At 40.8% G+C, this 17,106-nt stretch overlaps 1 protein-coding gene across 1 annotated transcript in view; it reads left to right on the forward strand.

Moving 5' to 3' along the window:
- The first annotated feature begins 2,628 nt into the window (after positions 1-2,628).
- The window catches only part of eml6 (EMAP like 6), a 56,541-nt gene continuing 42,063 nt past the window's right edge, over positions 2,629-17,106 (forward strand). The window contains exons 1-7 of the mRNA XM_020482561.2: positions 2,629-3,802; positions 8,549-8,708; positions 9,314-9,412; positions 9,581-9,649; positions 10,016-10,201; positions 14,235-14,370; positions 16,549-16,750. Of these exons, the coding sequence (XP_020338150.1) occupies positions 3,606-3,802; positions 8,549-8,708; positions 9,314-9,412; positions 9,581-9,649; positions 10,016-10,201; positions 14,235-14,370; positions 16,549-16,750 (1,049 nt within the window). The 5' untranslated portion in view covers positions 2,629-3,605. The remainder of the gene's footprint in view (positions 3,803-8,548; positions 8,709-9,313; positions 9,413-9,580; positions 9,650-10,015; positions 10,202-14,234; positions 14,371-16,548; positions 16,751-17,106) is intronic.

The following is a 17,106-nucleotide window of genomic DNA, read 5'->3' on the forward strand; positions in this document are numbered from 1 at the left end:
TTTGGCCTGGTGGCCAGTTCTAGGAAAATTCTTGGTGGTTCCAAACTTCTTCCATTTAAGAATGATGGAGGCCACTGAGTTCTTGGGGACCTTCAATGCTGCATAAATGTTTTGGTACTCTTCCCCAGATCTGTGCCTCGAAAACAATCCTGTCTTGGAGCTCTACAGACAATTCCTTCAACCTCATGGCTTGGTTTTTGCCCTGACATGCACGGTCAACTGTGGGACCTTATATAGACAGGTGTGCGCTTTTCCAAATGATGTCCAATCAATTGAATTTACCACAGGTGAACTCCAAGATGTGGAAACAACACAAGCATGATCAATTGAAACAGAATGCACCTGAGCTCAATTTCGTGTCTCATAGCAAAGTTTCTGAATACAGTCGTGGACAAAAGTTTTGAGAATGACACGAATATTAATTTTCACAAAGTCTGATGTCTCAGTTTGTGTGATGGCAATTTGCATATACTCCAGAATGTTATGAAGAGTGATAAGATGAATTGCAATTAATTGGAAAGTCCCTCTTTGCCATGCAAATGAACTGAATCCCCCAAAAACATTTCCATTGCATTTCAGTCCTGCCACAAAAGGACCAGCTGACATCATGTCAGTGATTCTCTCGTTAACACAGGTGTGAGTGTTGACGAGGACAAAGCTGGAGATCACTCTATCATGCTGATTGAGTTCGAATAACAGATTGGAAGCTTCAAAAGGAGGGTGGTGAAGGGAATCATTGTTCTTCCTCTGTCAATCATGGTTACCTGCAAGAAAACACGTGCCGTCATCATTGCTTTGCACAAAAAGGGCATCATCAGACAAGGATATTGCTGACAGTAAGATTGCGCCTAAATCAACCATTTGTCGTATCATCAAGAAATTCAAGGAGAGCGGTTCAATTGTTGTGAAGAAGGCTTCTCAAAACTTTTGGCCACGACTGCACTTATGTAAACAAGGAATTTCAGTTTTTTCTAAAATGTCAAAAACCTGTTTTGACTTTGTCATGTGTGTAGATTGACGAGGGAAAACTGTATTTAATCCATTTTAAAATAAGTGTAATGTAACAAAATGTGGAAAAAGTAAAAAAAGGGTCTGAATACTTTCCGAATGCACTGTATAGTGTATATTTTTTTCTCAATCCACTACATCCAACTTCAACATCTGAGGTTGAAGGTGGCCAGGCTACAGCGGTGTTTGTCAGACCATGAGACATCCCAAAAATGGATTTTCTCACAATAACGTCTGTAACGTCTGAACAGTTTGGCCTACCAACTAATATGACTAGGCCTTACTACTCTATGGAAAGATGAGATGTTCTCATGAACATGATGCTGTTATCAGTTTCCTATACAACCTCACAGGTGTCACGGGACTCGTCTGATGGTTACCGGTATCGGGTTAAAAAATTATGGAGGCAGTTTTGTACCAACATTTTTTAAATAGAAATTGTCTCCTAGATATAAGACACTTCAAAACCTTATTCTTTATGATTTTGACTGCCTGTCTTGCCATTTATGCATGTGTTATTCAATGCTTACTATTGGCTATAGTAGTAAAGGCCAAATTCAATATTTTATCAAGTATATATATTTTTTTATATCTATAATTTAAAATCAAATAGCTAAATGATCCATTGTATGACCATCTTCAAATACTTTTTAAGAAGAGAAATGGTAGGAATAGGTGGGGTTTATGACTTTGTGGCTGTGGTAACTAGTGACTGGTGTAACCTAGCAGCCTACATCTGACAGATCACCCTATTAAGACACTACATTGTAGGCTAATGTCATCAAATATTTGTTTTAACTAACCCATTGTTCTATCTGTGATGTCATGGTGACGTTGGCTAGCTCAGCTCATGCGTAGAAACACTTCATCCGGTCTAAGGTCGTCTCATGCCGAACTGGACTTGTGCAAGCCGTCAAATCAAAGGCACTCCTTCAATATAAAGTTGTTTTTGATGACAATTAAAACGTGTCAATTTGTCACTTTTTGTTATATTTTATTTATTTAACCTTTATTTAACTAGGCAAGTAAGTTAAAAACAAATTTTTATTTACAATGACGGCCTACCCCGGCCAAACCCGGGTGACGCTGTGCCATTTGTGCGCCGCCCTATAGGACTCCCAATCACGGCTGGATGTGATACAGCCTGGATTCACAAGGTTGGAGTAATAACATGTTCAAATACTTAAAATATTGTCTCGAATCTAGGTTGGGCCTTTAGATTTCAAGAAAATTAACAACTAATCATTGACTTCTCAAAGCCCAAACCGCGCTCTGGTCTGTTTGGTCTGTTTGGCAAGCTCTCCCGGAAGTATTGCAATGTTGCGCCTCTGTGTTTAGAAACTCTGTGAGCCTATCATCTACCAAGGACAGCGCTCGAGCACACCCGAAACATTACTCTATCTATCAGGTACCAAGGACAGAGCTCGAGCTTTGTTGGTGGCTGGTCGTAGTCGTTGTTTGGAGAGGCCAGTTCCATAATAGTAATGGTTTTGACGACACTAGATAACTTCAAGCTCCAAAATCCATTGCTAAAATGGGAGATTGCCTACGAAGCGTTGTGGTAACCAAGCACCACCGCAGGCGTAAAGACAACGAGAGCCCCTATTCTCAAAAAAAATGCGTCGGGAACGCTCGTGAAGAGGATCCTGCATACGTCAGAGTCGTTTAGTCCAAGGATATCATCCTCCGAAAAAACGATTCCGTGTGTTGTACCCTTCCTCATCTTCATTTGTGCGTTCTTTCTATATGGACCGGTTTCTAATTCCCATCAATTCCAGCTCACCTAGTGTTGAACATCATTTGGGATGCGAATAAATGACGGAAACTCGCCGAGCGTATTGGAGCTGATACAATTATTCTGCTTTGCATGGGAATCGACGGTGTGTATATCGGCGTTGTAATCCGTTGATTTCAACTGGAATAACTACAAGGCAAATACTTCACGGTCGATGTCAATCGAAATCGTCAAGAGGTTTGCCACGGCTTTATGATTGAAACCAGAACGAAATATCGTTCTGTCAGATATGTATATTTTCGCCTGATATCGCACCCAAACCGTTTAGGACAGTATAGGACTTTGACATGCATTTCCACTCTTGCGTTTTGTGTGCCAAAATTGAGGACTATTGAGCTGCAATAGCTGAATGAGATGACATAGGATTAGAGTAGTCGGGGTTAGTCGGGGTTATATTTTATGCCTTGAATTGCTAAAAAGCTATACAGAATAATGGCTCTTTCACATCAATGTATGTCATATAGTTCACCGATTTCACCGCGGTTTTATGTAGAATATAAAATGCTAAATAGAAGGCAATTGGAAGAGGCAGCATAATTTCATTGGTCGTGTTGATTCATGAGGCCATCTGAATGTAACAAGTATAATCCATGATACTGGAATGTAGAGAAAAGGGGATTGGGAACAGACAAGGGAGAAGGGATATCTCATTAGTGTGACACACTAGTGGCCATACTCTCTTGACCAGCCTCTAGGATTTTACTCTGTGTTCATGTTGCTGCATTTTTGGAATAGAGTTAATCTGAGATTGAGGTTGAATTGCAGTTGAGCCAAATACAATTGTCTAATAGTCTGACAAAGCATGGCAGACAAGACTGCTCCACGTTGCCAACTGAGGTTGGAATGGATTCATGGATACAGGGGGCATCAGTGTCGCAACAATTTGTATTACACTGCCGGGAAGGAGATTGTATATTTTGTCGCTGGGGTTGGCGTGGTTTACAACACCAGAGAACACACTCAGAAGTTCTTTTTGGGACACAATGATGACATTATCAGGTAAGTTACCTCAAAGTTACTCTCCCTATACAGCAGTACTTCCCAATACTCTCCTCTGGGACCACCAGACGTTTCGCATATTGGTATTTGTTGTCGCCCTAAACTGGCACACCTGGTTCAATTTGTCAAGGCCTTGATTAGATGATTAGTTGACTAATTTAATCAGATGTGCCAGTTCAGGGCTACAATAAATATGTGAAACATCTGATAGTCCAGTGCCCAAGGAGAGGGTTTGGAAACCATGCTATTACTGAACCACTCACAGGGAATATTACTTCTCGGTCAAGTTACGCCAGGGTCATGATAGGGTCACACTGACTGCGGTTTGCGTTCCACAAGAAGTCCAGGCGTTACAAACGGCATCCGGCAAGTAACTTTGCATCGCGTTGCGTTCTCCATGCTACATCACAAGCGACTGATTCTTTTACCTTCTGCATTGCGTTTGTCATCCGTTGACCCTCCAGAAGTTCATTTTGAAGCTACTTTGTGTCATTTTAACAACAGCACTAGTAGTGTATTTGGTCGAGCATATGAATGTACGAATGTACCACTGTTGTGGGGTGGCAGGGTAGCCTAGTGGTTAGAGCGATGGACTATTAACCGAAAGGTTGCAAGTTCAAATCCCTGAGCTGACCAGGTACATATCTGTCGTTCTGCCCCTGAACAGGCCGTTAAACCCACTGTTCCTAGGCCGTCATTGAAAATAAGAATTTGTTCTTAACTGACTTGCCTAGTTAAATAAACCAACGTCTTTAGGAAAACAGGAAATTCCCACTTGGACCAAGGGCGACACTGGTTTTAATTTGCAGACAGAGCTACCTTATCGTGAGAGGGAGATTCCAAATAACCTCTACTATATTTACTCCCCTTTGACCTTCTCCGCGAGAGACCGTTCCAAGTTAGGCACATATGTAGCTGGTCGGATTCATTCTGAGGCCATCTCACTCAAGAAATCAACATCTTAACCATTAGACCAACAGGATATTCCCATCTGCTCGTGGGCAGGGCTGTAGGCCTACCTCATCAAAAAACAGAATTACAAATCACCTCTGCTACAGTAGCCTCACAATCATGTTAGCTCTCATTCAATTACTGTAAGTTATAATGCCAGACAGGCCATATCATCAGATCTATCCCTAACCATAAACCTTACCCGTCTAGCACTAACTGTAACCCCAGCAAGCTGTTGTGTATCAACAAAGTTGCAGTTGATTGCTGTTCGTTTTAGTGTAAATCATTGAAAAATAAAGTAAAACAAGCATTTCTTATTCATGTAGACCTTCCTTGTTTCAATTTGTTTTCTGCTGTTTGGTGCCTAATGAATACGAACCAGATGTTAGTTATCATTTCATTTGAATGAGAAAGTGCCAAGCACCCCAAAACCAAGCAAAGTGTCTGCAAAGGCCTAGTGACCTCTTTATCAGCCTCTTCATCAAACATGTAAGGCCCTAATCCACAGACCTTTAGACTACTGAAAGGCAACATTTGAACCTCTGGATTTGCACTTGCATAGATGGGTGTTAAGATTACTTTTGAACAGAGGAGTTTATTGACAGACTATTAGAACTTAAAAGTATGTCCATAAACCAGTGGTTCCCCACTCATTGTAAAGACGGTACATGCACCAATTTCTTCACTGACTTCTGAGGGACATTACTTTAACGGTTTATGGGAAGATCTCAATTGCATACTCCTCGCATCCTCACTCATCTCTCCTCCTCTCCTTCTCAAAACCCATTGGATGAGAAAGCCAGAGGTCCCTCCCCTCTGACCTTTTCGTCCAATGGGTTTTGAGACGGAGGCAAGGAGAGGGGATTCTCCCAGCCTACATAGTTGACACAGCAAACTCAAGACCATTGCCATTGAACTTCCTATGCTAGTTTGTGCGCCTTACCCATTATGTTAGTGTTTATTCTTACTACTTGCTAGCATTGGTGTCTGGGAATGCTGAAATAGAAAATTGTCTTTTCGAGTTAATCAATTGACATCACCATGTGAGGGAAATTGAGCCTCATGATTGGGCCAGTGAGGTATTAGTCATCCAATCAGAAAACAACTTGTCCTGAGGATTGCCTGTTTTCGCTTCTTTAATTCATAGCTGTTGAATGGTTGCATTTCCAGAGCTTGTGTCATGTACACGTTACTAACATACAGTGGCTTGTCTGTGTAGTATTTGCAGACTTCCTAGTTCATTTGATTTACTTCAGCATTCATCTATTCATGCTCAATGGAATGTGTGATTAAATGCGCTAACAAGGCCCATTGCTAGTTACTGCATGCAGTAATTTTTTAAAACTGTACTTTAAAACTTTACTTTAATTCATATTGATATAGCCTATACCTGTAGAATTATAATGAAGACCATTATAATAGCTATTTGTTCTATAACACTTCACATAAAGAGGTAGCCTTATATGCTTGTAAACTTTGGACAGCTGCCTCAAATTATGTTACATGTAGCCTACACGAAAATTGATAAGCATTTCAATTGACGTGGATAAGAAACGGATAAGCATATGCCTTGACATATGCACCAGAATTAGCAGAATTTCCCCATACCAATGGACTATATGCTAATGTAGGGAGGGAATCACCGGAGGGGGAATCACCAACAATGAGCAGGAAGGGCTGCAGGATTTTCTGTGATCTTATGTGATGAACTGCAAACCAATTATATATATTTTTTAAAGGCCTGGGTTCTGAGTTCAGTGTATCGTCACCGTAGTGCAGGATAGGTTTCCTTGAAAATATAACTATGAAATTAGGAAAACATACTGTATTCACTTTTCCCTCAGAGGTGAGTTATATTGGCTTGTGGAGTTCAAGCAACATTCTGGGATTTTTTCCCATCAGCAAAACGCCACCAGTCTGCTGTTAGATGGACTTTCATAAGGAGCATTGTAAAGACCATCTAAACTGGGAAACCAATAGTAGGCATGGAACAATACTGAAGTAAGGTTGACTTGACCACTTGACATGTTAAATAAGTTGCAATGCAAGTTTTGACTGGGACAGCATCTAGGGATTCATGGGAAATTCACGAGATGATGGGCAAAAGCATTGAAAATCACGTTTATCTTCATGTATTGCCCTTTACAGGGAACACAGTCACTCACTGTCCGTGAGGATGACATGCAACCTTGGGGCTTGCTTTGAGGAGAATAATTGGAGGGAGCATGTGCCAGTCCGCACAAGGGCCGATGAGAGTCACTGCAATCCGCTAGTTCAGCTCTATCTAGTGCGTGACAATGCCTGATGCAAGCAGACAGAGGAGAAAAAAACTGCTGACACTGGGGATGTGGAGATTGCTGATGATGTCAACATTGAGAATTAAAGCACTGATTTTCCTTTTGCTTTGTAGTCACTTACAACATCTTCTGCATTTCCAATTATGCCAGAGTAAATCCTAACCAATGGTTTGAGGATTACGTGCGTGTGTGTCAGCCACCACATGGCCAGTTTACTCATGCTCGTGGGCACAATGCTTGACTTTATGTGACTCATCGATTGCCTCTGGGATCAACCCACCCTCTCCCTATTCTACAGCTGGACATCGGCCTGTGGTTAAAAGGAGTTAGAAGGGCCAAACACTTTGCACAACTGCCAAAAATAAGTAAATGCAACAACACCAGTGCAGATTTAAATGCAAAGGTGTCTTATCCTAAGCTGAAAATGTATTTTTATCCAAATCTTAACACTACTTATGTTAAAGCACAGTAAAGCTTCAAATGACACCAAAACTTGCTACAAACTAAAAGTAATACTGAATAAATGAGGCCTTCAAGTCCAACATTGTACAAATACCTCAACTTTTTAAATTATATCTCAGTGACCCTTTTGTACACAATGGCAAATAGAAATAATATCCTTCCCCAAAGGACCTTTCTATGGATTAAATTCAAAACATCTTGGTCATTGTTTTTACACAGAATGAGCCAATAATCATATTGTCAAGGTATTACATGGATATTATCTGGATTACAATTGGAAATAAAATGGTGGATACATTTTATGTGATGTTGACTTGGAAATGAAAACTGGAATCCTTAATGGTGAAACCGCCACGTCCATTAGCGATATTACAACAACAAAGTTACTGAATTTTTTTCCCCCTCGGACGCCATTGCACACGTGATAGAACACTTCACACCCCTGCTTCGTCAACACAATAAAAACTAGAACAACGGCAGTGGGGCGGACAGCAGTGCTGTTTTCCTGACTGCAGATTCCATCTTTAAAGGCATAGAAAATACATGTTAACCAATGTTTATTATTATCAGTATGTTTCATATAAGTTGTACCGGAGCACCAAGTCTAGGACCAAAAGGTTCCTTAACAGCTTCTACCCCCACCTGGACTATTTACATAGACACCCCCGACCCCCCCCCCCCCCCCCCCTCCCCGCTGCTACTCGCTGTTTATTATCTACGCATAGTCACTTTACCCTTACCTAAATGTACAAATGACCTCGACTAACTTGAACCCTCGTACATTGATTCAGTATAGCCTTGTTATTGTTATTTTATTGTGTTTCTTTTTATTTGATATTTTTTACTTTAGTTTATTTAGGAAATATTTTCTTGACTCTATTTCTTAAACTGCATTGTTGGTTAAGGGCTTGTAAGTAAGCATTTCACGGTAAGGTTGTATTCGGTGCATGTGACAATTATTAACATCTGATTTGATTCGATTTTTTTAGTAAGTTTCTGTTTATAATGGTTATTTGTCTCCGGTCAACCCACACAGTCTTGCTATGCATCCTGACAAAGTTCAAGTGGCCACAGGACAAGTTGGGAAGGATCCTTACATCTGTGTTTGGGACACATACGCTTTGCAGACTGTGTCCATCCTGCGAGACGTGCACACACATGGGGTGGCGTGTCTGGCGTTTGATATAGACGGACAGGTGAGGAACACCTTTGAGCTGGTCTCCTTGGATATTTAGCTTAGAGATTGAGTACTTGGAGTTGTGCTTCATGGTGTAGGGTGAAGTTTCCTATCGACGCTGATCTTGGGTCAGTTTATAATTTTCCTCACTAATGAGTTTAGGATTCGGGGAGGGGAAGCTGATCTGTACCTAGGGGAAAATTCAAGGGTTTTGACAACATTACCGTTATGTTTTTATTAATGCCATGTACAGTAGTTACTTTATAACCAAAATGGGATTACTTAGCATTACACAGTAACTGCTGATCAGTAAAACATTACACCTATGTGTCACAGCTGTAGTACACCTGTAATAACATGTGTAATCCCTATACCTATATGTAACTATGTAATAAGACCTGTCTACGCACTCATGGGTGCAGGAACTATAATGACACTGTAAGATGGCAAAGTAGCTTGTGCAAATGTTTGAAGAATGTTGCATAATGGTTTTACAGTGTTGTATAAAATGCGTCCTTAGGACCGCCATTTTTCAGAATAGGTGTGACCCTAAACATAGAAAGTGGATCAACTTAAGCAGGTTTGATTTGCCACTAATTGGTTTTCTATTGTCCCCTTGTGTAGCGATTAGCCTCTGTTGGGCTGGATGCCAAAAACACAGTGTGTGTCTGGGACTGGAGAAAAGGCAGAGTCCTGGCTACAGCAACTGGACACTCAGACAGGGTATGGTATATATTTTTATTTCAATTATCTACACTGTCGATACTAAGGAGTTAATGTCACTTTAATGTATGTCAGTGCTATGAGCAGACAGAAAATGTAGCTCTGCAGTGTCACTGGTGTGTTCCTTAATGTCACAGGTCATAATAACCACGTTTGCTGCTGTTTCAGATCTTTGATATTGCCTGGGATCCGTTCCAACTTCACAGGCTAGTAAGCTGTGGGGTGAAGCATATAAAGGTGAGGCCCGAGCCTAGCCACATAATCAGTGTAACTATGGTAATGCTTCATTTAACAGCCCATTTTAAGTTTATACTTACCTGGTGTTTACAAGATTTTAACTATGAAACTATGGGGTAACAATAGATACTTTCTGGTACATACCTCAAAGAATACAACACAATTGATAACTATCTGGTACCAAATGGAAGATGGTGAAGTTTGTGTCAAGTGTAATTACAATGCAATGAAGTAATTACCTAATAATAAACTACCTGGTTAACAGCGGGCTAAAATACTGGGTAAAATAAAGCATTACCAGTGCTGATGTTTAACGTACATTTTTTTGTCAGAGGCATCTAAAAAGTGAGCTTTCTCTTTGCTTAGTTCTGGACCTTGTGTGGGAATGCCTTGACACCCAAGCGGGGGATCTTTGGGAAGACCGGGGACCTGCAGACCATTCTGTGCCTGGCCACGGCAAAGGAAGAAGTGACATACTCTGGAGCGCTGAATGGGGACATCTATGTCTGGAAGGGGCTGAACCTGGCTCGCACAGTCCAAGCAGCCCATGGAGTGAGTGGAATGCAGCCTCACTAACAAAATGAGGATTTATGGTCAAGTGAATTATCACACTGTATAGTATTGTTTTTCCATCCACATGCCTTGCGACCAGTAAACTCAAGCAAATGATATTTTGTTTAGCTTTAATGCCAATGCATATACATTTGTGAGGCGCACAGACAACCCATGGTAGTCATCCAGTTGGACACATTGGTGCTGTGACTAGGGGCCTATTCAGACAGAAAGGAGTTGAAGCAGAGGTATTGCAGCTCAAATTCACTGTAAATATTCCAGTAGCCACTTGCCATTGAGCATGTGAATTTAAAATTGAAACCCTCCGTCCTTAGTTTTTGCTAAATATGTCTATTTAACAAACTGACGTTGCTAGAATTTCAATATCACAAGTTTTTGTTATAAGCAGTTTTAGGAGAACATGTCATTTCTTCCCCCCTGCCCTACCTTCACCCGACAGTTAGCTGCCTATCTGAGAATGGCCCATCCAAACTACACCTGAACTATATTGAAACTCATTTCACACATCTAATAGATGTAGCCTAAAGGCAAGATTAAATTGGCAATAGTCTGATGGGTGACAATATTATCAATTGTCTTGTGACTGAAGAGACTGATGAGCAGTGCAGCATGTGTAATTAATAAATAAGGGAACGGAGCTTACCAAAAAGAGACTTTTTCGAATTATCCTACAGACGTTCATGCAGGTCAGACATTTTGATTCTGAAAGAGCAGATTCTAAGGTTTCTAAAACACCTCCTTCTGCCAAAATTGAGCAGATGGGCTCTATTTGAAAACATACGGGTTGTTTTGGTAGAAGAGCCACAATTCCATGGGTTCCACACAACTATGCACAGAGTATTCACATACTAAAATATGTTAGTACATTTCAGCTGTTTCAAAAACATTGCTCTGCTATTAAGATTTACTGTAGGAGCATTTAGCTTGAAGAGATCATTCTGACTGCTTGGAGGAGGGTGACTTGCGGGCGAGTGATCCCCGCAACCTCCGGAGGTACCTCTCTAATCTATTGTAGTGTAAAAACGGTCTAGGGTCATACAAATGATGTCTATCAGCTTAGTGGGGTTGGTGTGGAGAAGAGGAGGTCGAAGGGAAGTGTAGTTGAGTTAGTTTGGCAAACTACACTTGTGTGGTGAGGAATCATTTCAATACCCAGAGATGGCCAGTATTTCTGATACAAGTATTTCAAACATGTATTTCAAATATTTGAGTGTTCATGTACAGTACCAGTCAAAAGTTTGGACACATCTACTCATTCAAGGGTTTTTCTTTATTTGTACTATATTCTTCATTGTAGATCAAAACATCAAAACTATTAAATAACACATATGGAATCATGTAGTAACCAAAAAAGTGTTCAACGAATCAAAAAGATTCTTCAAAGTACCCACCATTTTCCTTGATGACATCTTTGCACACTCTTGGCATTCTCTCAACCAGCTTCATCTGGAATGCTTTTCCAACAGTCTTGAAGGAGTTCCCACTTGCTGAGCACTTGTTGGCTGCTTTTCCTTCACTCTGCAGTCCAACTCATCCCAAACCATCTCAATTGGGTTGAGGTCGGATGATTGTGGAGGCCAGGTCATCTGATGCAGCACTCCATCACTCTCCTTCTTGGTCAAATAGCCCTTACACTGCCTGGAGGTCCTGTTGAAAAACAGATGATAGTCCCAATAAGCGCAAACCAGATGGGATGGCTTATCGCTGCAGAATGCTGTGGTAGCCATGCTGGTTAAGTGTGCCTTGAATTCTAAATACATCAAAGACAGTGTCACCAGCAAAGCACCATCACACGATAACACTTCCTCCTCCATGCTTCACGGTGGGAATCACACATGCGGAGATCATCCGTTCACCTACTCTGCGCAAGGACATGGCGGTTGGAACCAAAAATCTCAAATTTGTATTCATCAGACCAAAGAACAGATTTCCACTGGTCTAATGTCCATTGCTCGTGTTTCTTGGCCCAAGCAAGTCTCTTCTTATTATTGGTATCCTTTAGTGGTGGTTTCTTTGCAGCAAATTGACCATGAAGGCCTGATTCACACAGTCTCCTCTGAACACTTGTTGTTGAGATGTGTCTGTTACTTGAGCTCTGTGAAGCATTTATTTGGGCTGCAATTTCTGAGGCTGGTAACTAATGAACTTATCCTCTGCAGCAAAGATAACTCTGGGTCTTCCTTTCCTGTGACAGTCCTCATGAGAGCCAGTTTCATCATAGGGCTTGATGATTTTGGCGAATGCACATTTTCCGTATTGACTGACCTTCATGTCTCAGAGTCATGATGGACTGTCATTTCTCTTTGCTTATTTGAGCTGTTCTTGCCATAATGGACTTGGTCTTTTACCAAATAGGGCTATTTTCTGTATACCAACCGTACCTTGTCACAACACAACTGATTGGCTCAAATACATTAAGAAGGAAAGAAATTCCACAAATGAACTTTTAACAAGGCACACCTGTTAGTTGAAATGCATTCCAGGTGACTACCTGGTGACTACCTCCAGGTTCCTGGAGAATGCCAAGAGTGTGCAAAGCTGTCATCAAGGCAAAGGGTGGCTACTTTGAAGAATCTCAAATATATAATATATTCTGATTTGTTTAACACTTTCTTGGTTACTACATTATTCCATATGTGTATTTCAGAAAATAGTAAAAATAAAGAAAACCCTTGAATGAGTAGCTGTGTCCAAACTTTTGACTGGTACTGTAAATATTTTGTTTTTGAAAGGCCTGAAAGAAATCACTATGTAATGTTTAACAAAACCAGTCAGAGAATGATTTTGTATTTTCAACATACTCAAAATATTTTCTTCTATAATTTTGTGGCCCCATATCGCCCCAAATGTTCTCGATTGGTATCCGAGGCTCTTATGGCACCATCATGTGAGAGGTGTTGGTTGGTGAGTATCTTGAAAGCAAGTTGAAGCACAAGGATGCACTTCCAGCATGAGGATAATGCAGTGAATTTGGTCCAGTGAATTTGGTCCAAAAGGGGGAAGTGAACCCGACTTTCAAAGTGAACACTATGTTATTGCCACAATATCATTACACAAATTTGGAGTAATAGCGGGGCACAAATATAGTGTGTTAACCAAGTTGTGAATATTGCATGTTAACCAGGTTGTTTCATAACTAATTTAAGGAGGCTACTTGCAAATGTATTTTCTGTATTTTAAAATACAAATGACATGAAATTGAATGAAATTAATGTTTTGACACTAGTATTTTATCCATTCGTTTTTATGGCATTTTGTACACTGAACAAAATTATAAACGCAACAAGTGAAGTGTTGGTCCCATGTTTCATGAGCTGAAATAAAAGATCCCAGAAATGTTTCATATGCACAAAAAGCTAATTTATCAAAAATGTTGTGCACAAATTTGGTTACATCCCTGTTAGTGAGCAGTGCGCCTTTACCAAAATAATCCATCCACTTGACAGGTGTGGCATATTAATAAGCTGATTAAACAGCATGATCATTACACATTTGCACCTTGTGCTGGTGACAGTAAAAGGCCACTCTAAAATGTGCAGTGTTGTCACACAACACAATGCCACAATTGGCATGCTGATTGCAGGAATGTTCACCAGAGCTTTTGCCAGAGAATTGAATGTTAATTTCTCTACCATAAGCCACTTCCAACCTCATTTTAGAGAATTTGCCGTTTGCTGATGTCAACGTTGTGAACAGTGCCCCATGGTGGGGTTATGGTATGGACAGGCATAAGCTACATACAACGAACACAATTGCATTTTATTGATGGAAATTTCAATGCACACAGAGGGCATAATTAATTTAATTTCAATTGACTGATTTCCCTATATGAACTGCAACTCAGTAAAGTCTTTGAAATTGCTGCATGTCGCGTTTATATTTTTGTTCAGTGTATTTTGTAACAAGATACATTTTGATGTATCTTTGCCCATCAGTCGATTTCATTTGCACTTTGTTAGATTTCTGACTTGGTGACATTTTAGATCTTGTTTTTCCTGTAACTTCTCCACAGGCAGGGATTTTCAGCATGCACGCCTGTGAGGAAGGGTTCGCTACAGGCGGGAGGGACGGCTGCGTGAGACTGTGGGACGTGGACTTCAAACCCATCACTAAGATCGACCTCCGAGAGACTGAGCAAGGATACAAAAGTAGGTTGTCGGGCCCAAGAGCCTCCCCCCTTAACATACACAACCTACCCCACATTTTCAAAGTAAACGAGTGTGTATAATAAATTCAAGATACAAAAACAAACATGTCTGAACTGCATAAGTAATCACCCTGATATGGCACACCTAAAAGTAAAGAACTTGTCTTTCTAAAGAAAATATGTACTTTTTACTCCCATACATTTTCTCGGACACCAAAAGGGTACTCGTTACATGTTCAGGCAGGACAGAATTATGGTCCAGTTCACGCACCTATCAATATAACGCCTTGTCATCCTGACTGCCTCTGATCTGGCGGACTAACTAAACACAAAGACCATTTTCAGGTCTTTCCATAGATTTTAAAGCAGGTTTAAGTCAAAACTGTAACTCGGCCACTCTGGAACATTCATTGACTTCTTGGTAAGCAACTCCAGTGTAGATTTGGCCTTGTGTTTTAGGTTATTGTCCTGCTGAAAGGTGCATCTCCCAGTGTCTGGTGGAAAGCAGCAACCCAGTTTTGCTCTAGGATTTTGCCTGTGCTTAGCTCTTTTCCGTTCGTTTTTTTTTTTATCCTGAAAACATCCCTCCTTAATGATTACAAGCATACCCATGACATGATGCAGCTACCACTATGCTTGAAAATATGGAGAGTGTGGCACTCAGTAATATTTTGTATTGGATTTGCCCCAAACATAACACTTTGTATTCAGGACAAAAAGTTCATTGCTTTGCCACCTTTTTTACAGTATTACTTTAGTGCCTTGTTGCAAATAGGATATATGTTTGTTCTTTTCACTCTGTCAATTACGTTAGTATTGTGGAGTAACTACAGTGTTGTTGATCCATCCTCAGTTTTCTCCTATCACAGCCATTAAACTCTGTTTTAAAGTCACCATTGGCCTCATGGTGAAATCCCTGAGCGGTTTCCTTCCGCTCTGGTTACTGATTTAGGAAGGATGTATTTTTACCCATCTACCAATAGGTGCTCTTCTTTGAGAGGCGTCAGAAAACCTCCCTGGTCTTTGTGCTTGAATCTGTGTTTGAAATTCTGTTCGACTGAGGAACCTTACAATTATCTCTGTGTGGGGTACGGAGAGGAGGAGTCCATGCAAATTATTATGTGACTTGTTAAACACATTTTTACTCCTGAACTTATTTAGGCTTGCCATAACAAAGGGGTTGAAAACTTATTGACTCAAGATATTTCAGCTTTGATTTAAAAAAAAAAAATAATAATAATAATTGGGAAAACATAATTCCACTTTGACGATATGGGGTATTGTGTGTAAGCCAGTGACAAAACAAATCTCAATTTTAATCAATTTTAAATTCAGTATGTAACACATTACTGTGCAGTGAAATGCGGACAACAGTTACAAAGTTGAGAAGGATAGGGATTTGTTATGGGTTATGGTGAGTTGCACTGGTGGCTGGTGAAGGGAGGACAGCTCATAGTAATGGCTGGAATGGAATGAATTGAACGGTATCAAACATTTCTAATTCCATGTTTTTGATGTCATTCCATTTATTCTGTTCTGGCCCATCTTCAAATAAAAGTAACACCAGCCAATACGGGTCAGTTGGAACTAAAGGGGTAACACATGGGAGGTGTAGCCAATTGGTTTAGATTAAGGGAAGGATTAGGGTCTTAGCTTTATCTAAGGCAAAGGGTAGGGTAGAGTTCCTATCTAGTCAGCATTGCTATCCTGCAACCCACTGCTGACTTGCCTTAGAAGCTAAGCAGCGTTGAGCTTGGTCGGTCCCTGGATGCTGCTGGACATGGTGTTGGTGGGTCAGTAATCTCCTGTGGACAGACGCACGTACCAACTGGTATCGTAGCATCTGTTAACAGACTGGGATGTGAAAAATCACAAGTAACTTTGTTCAGTGCAGAGATTTTTCATCACTGATCATGTAGATAAATCACGATTGACCTGGTGTCCTGACTAAATGCCCAAGATGGCCTCATTCCATCATGGCCACTTAATTATCCCCGTATCCCTAATTGGCATAGATTATTCCTAATTTCCACTGCAATAGTTGTGAGCTGCAAAAATAGTATTTTTTTTTTAGTTAACCTTTATTTTATCCAGGAATTACCATTAAGGTCAGAAGGCCTCCTTTTATAAGGGAGAACTGAGTGTCTTTTTTCTGTCTCTTCCATTCCTATTTTCCTAGGCTTGTCTATCCGTAGCGTGTGCTGGAAGGCCGACCGAGTCCTGATGGGCACCCAGGACAGTGAAATCTTCGAGGTGATGGTGCGAGACCGGGACAAGCCGCTGCTCCTCATGCAGGGTCACAGTGAGGGCGAACTCTGGGCCCTCGACCCTCACCCCAAGCAGCCGGTGGCCGTAACTGGCAGTGACGACCGATCAGTAAGGTACCGTAATTGCTGGACTATTAAGCGCACCCGAATATAAACCGCACCCACTGAATTATAAAAAATATGTATTTTGTACATAAATAAGCCGCACATGTCTATAAGCCGCAGGTGCCTACCGGTACATTGAAACAAATTAACTTTACACAGCCTTTAAACGAAACACGGCATGTAACAAAAATAAATAGGCTTTAACGAAACACGGCTTGTAACAAAAATTAAACAGTAGCCTACCAGTAAAGTCATTGGTCACTATCTTCCTCCTCCTGTGCACTGAAACCACTGAAGTCATCTCCTTCGGTGTCGGAGTTGAATAGCCTCAGAATTGCTTCATACGATGTTGGATCGTTTTCATT

The sequence above is a fragment of the Oncorhynchus kisutch genome, linkage group LG1 (assembly GCF_002021735.2).
Source record: "Oncorhynchus kisutch isolate 150728-3 linkage group LG1, Okis_V2, whole genome shotgun sequence".
Classification (NCBI taxonomy): Eukaryota; Metazoa; Chordata; class Actinopteri; order Salmoniformes; family Salmonidae; genus Oncorhynchus; species Oncorhynchus kisutch.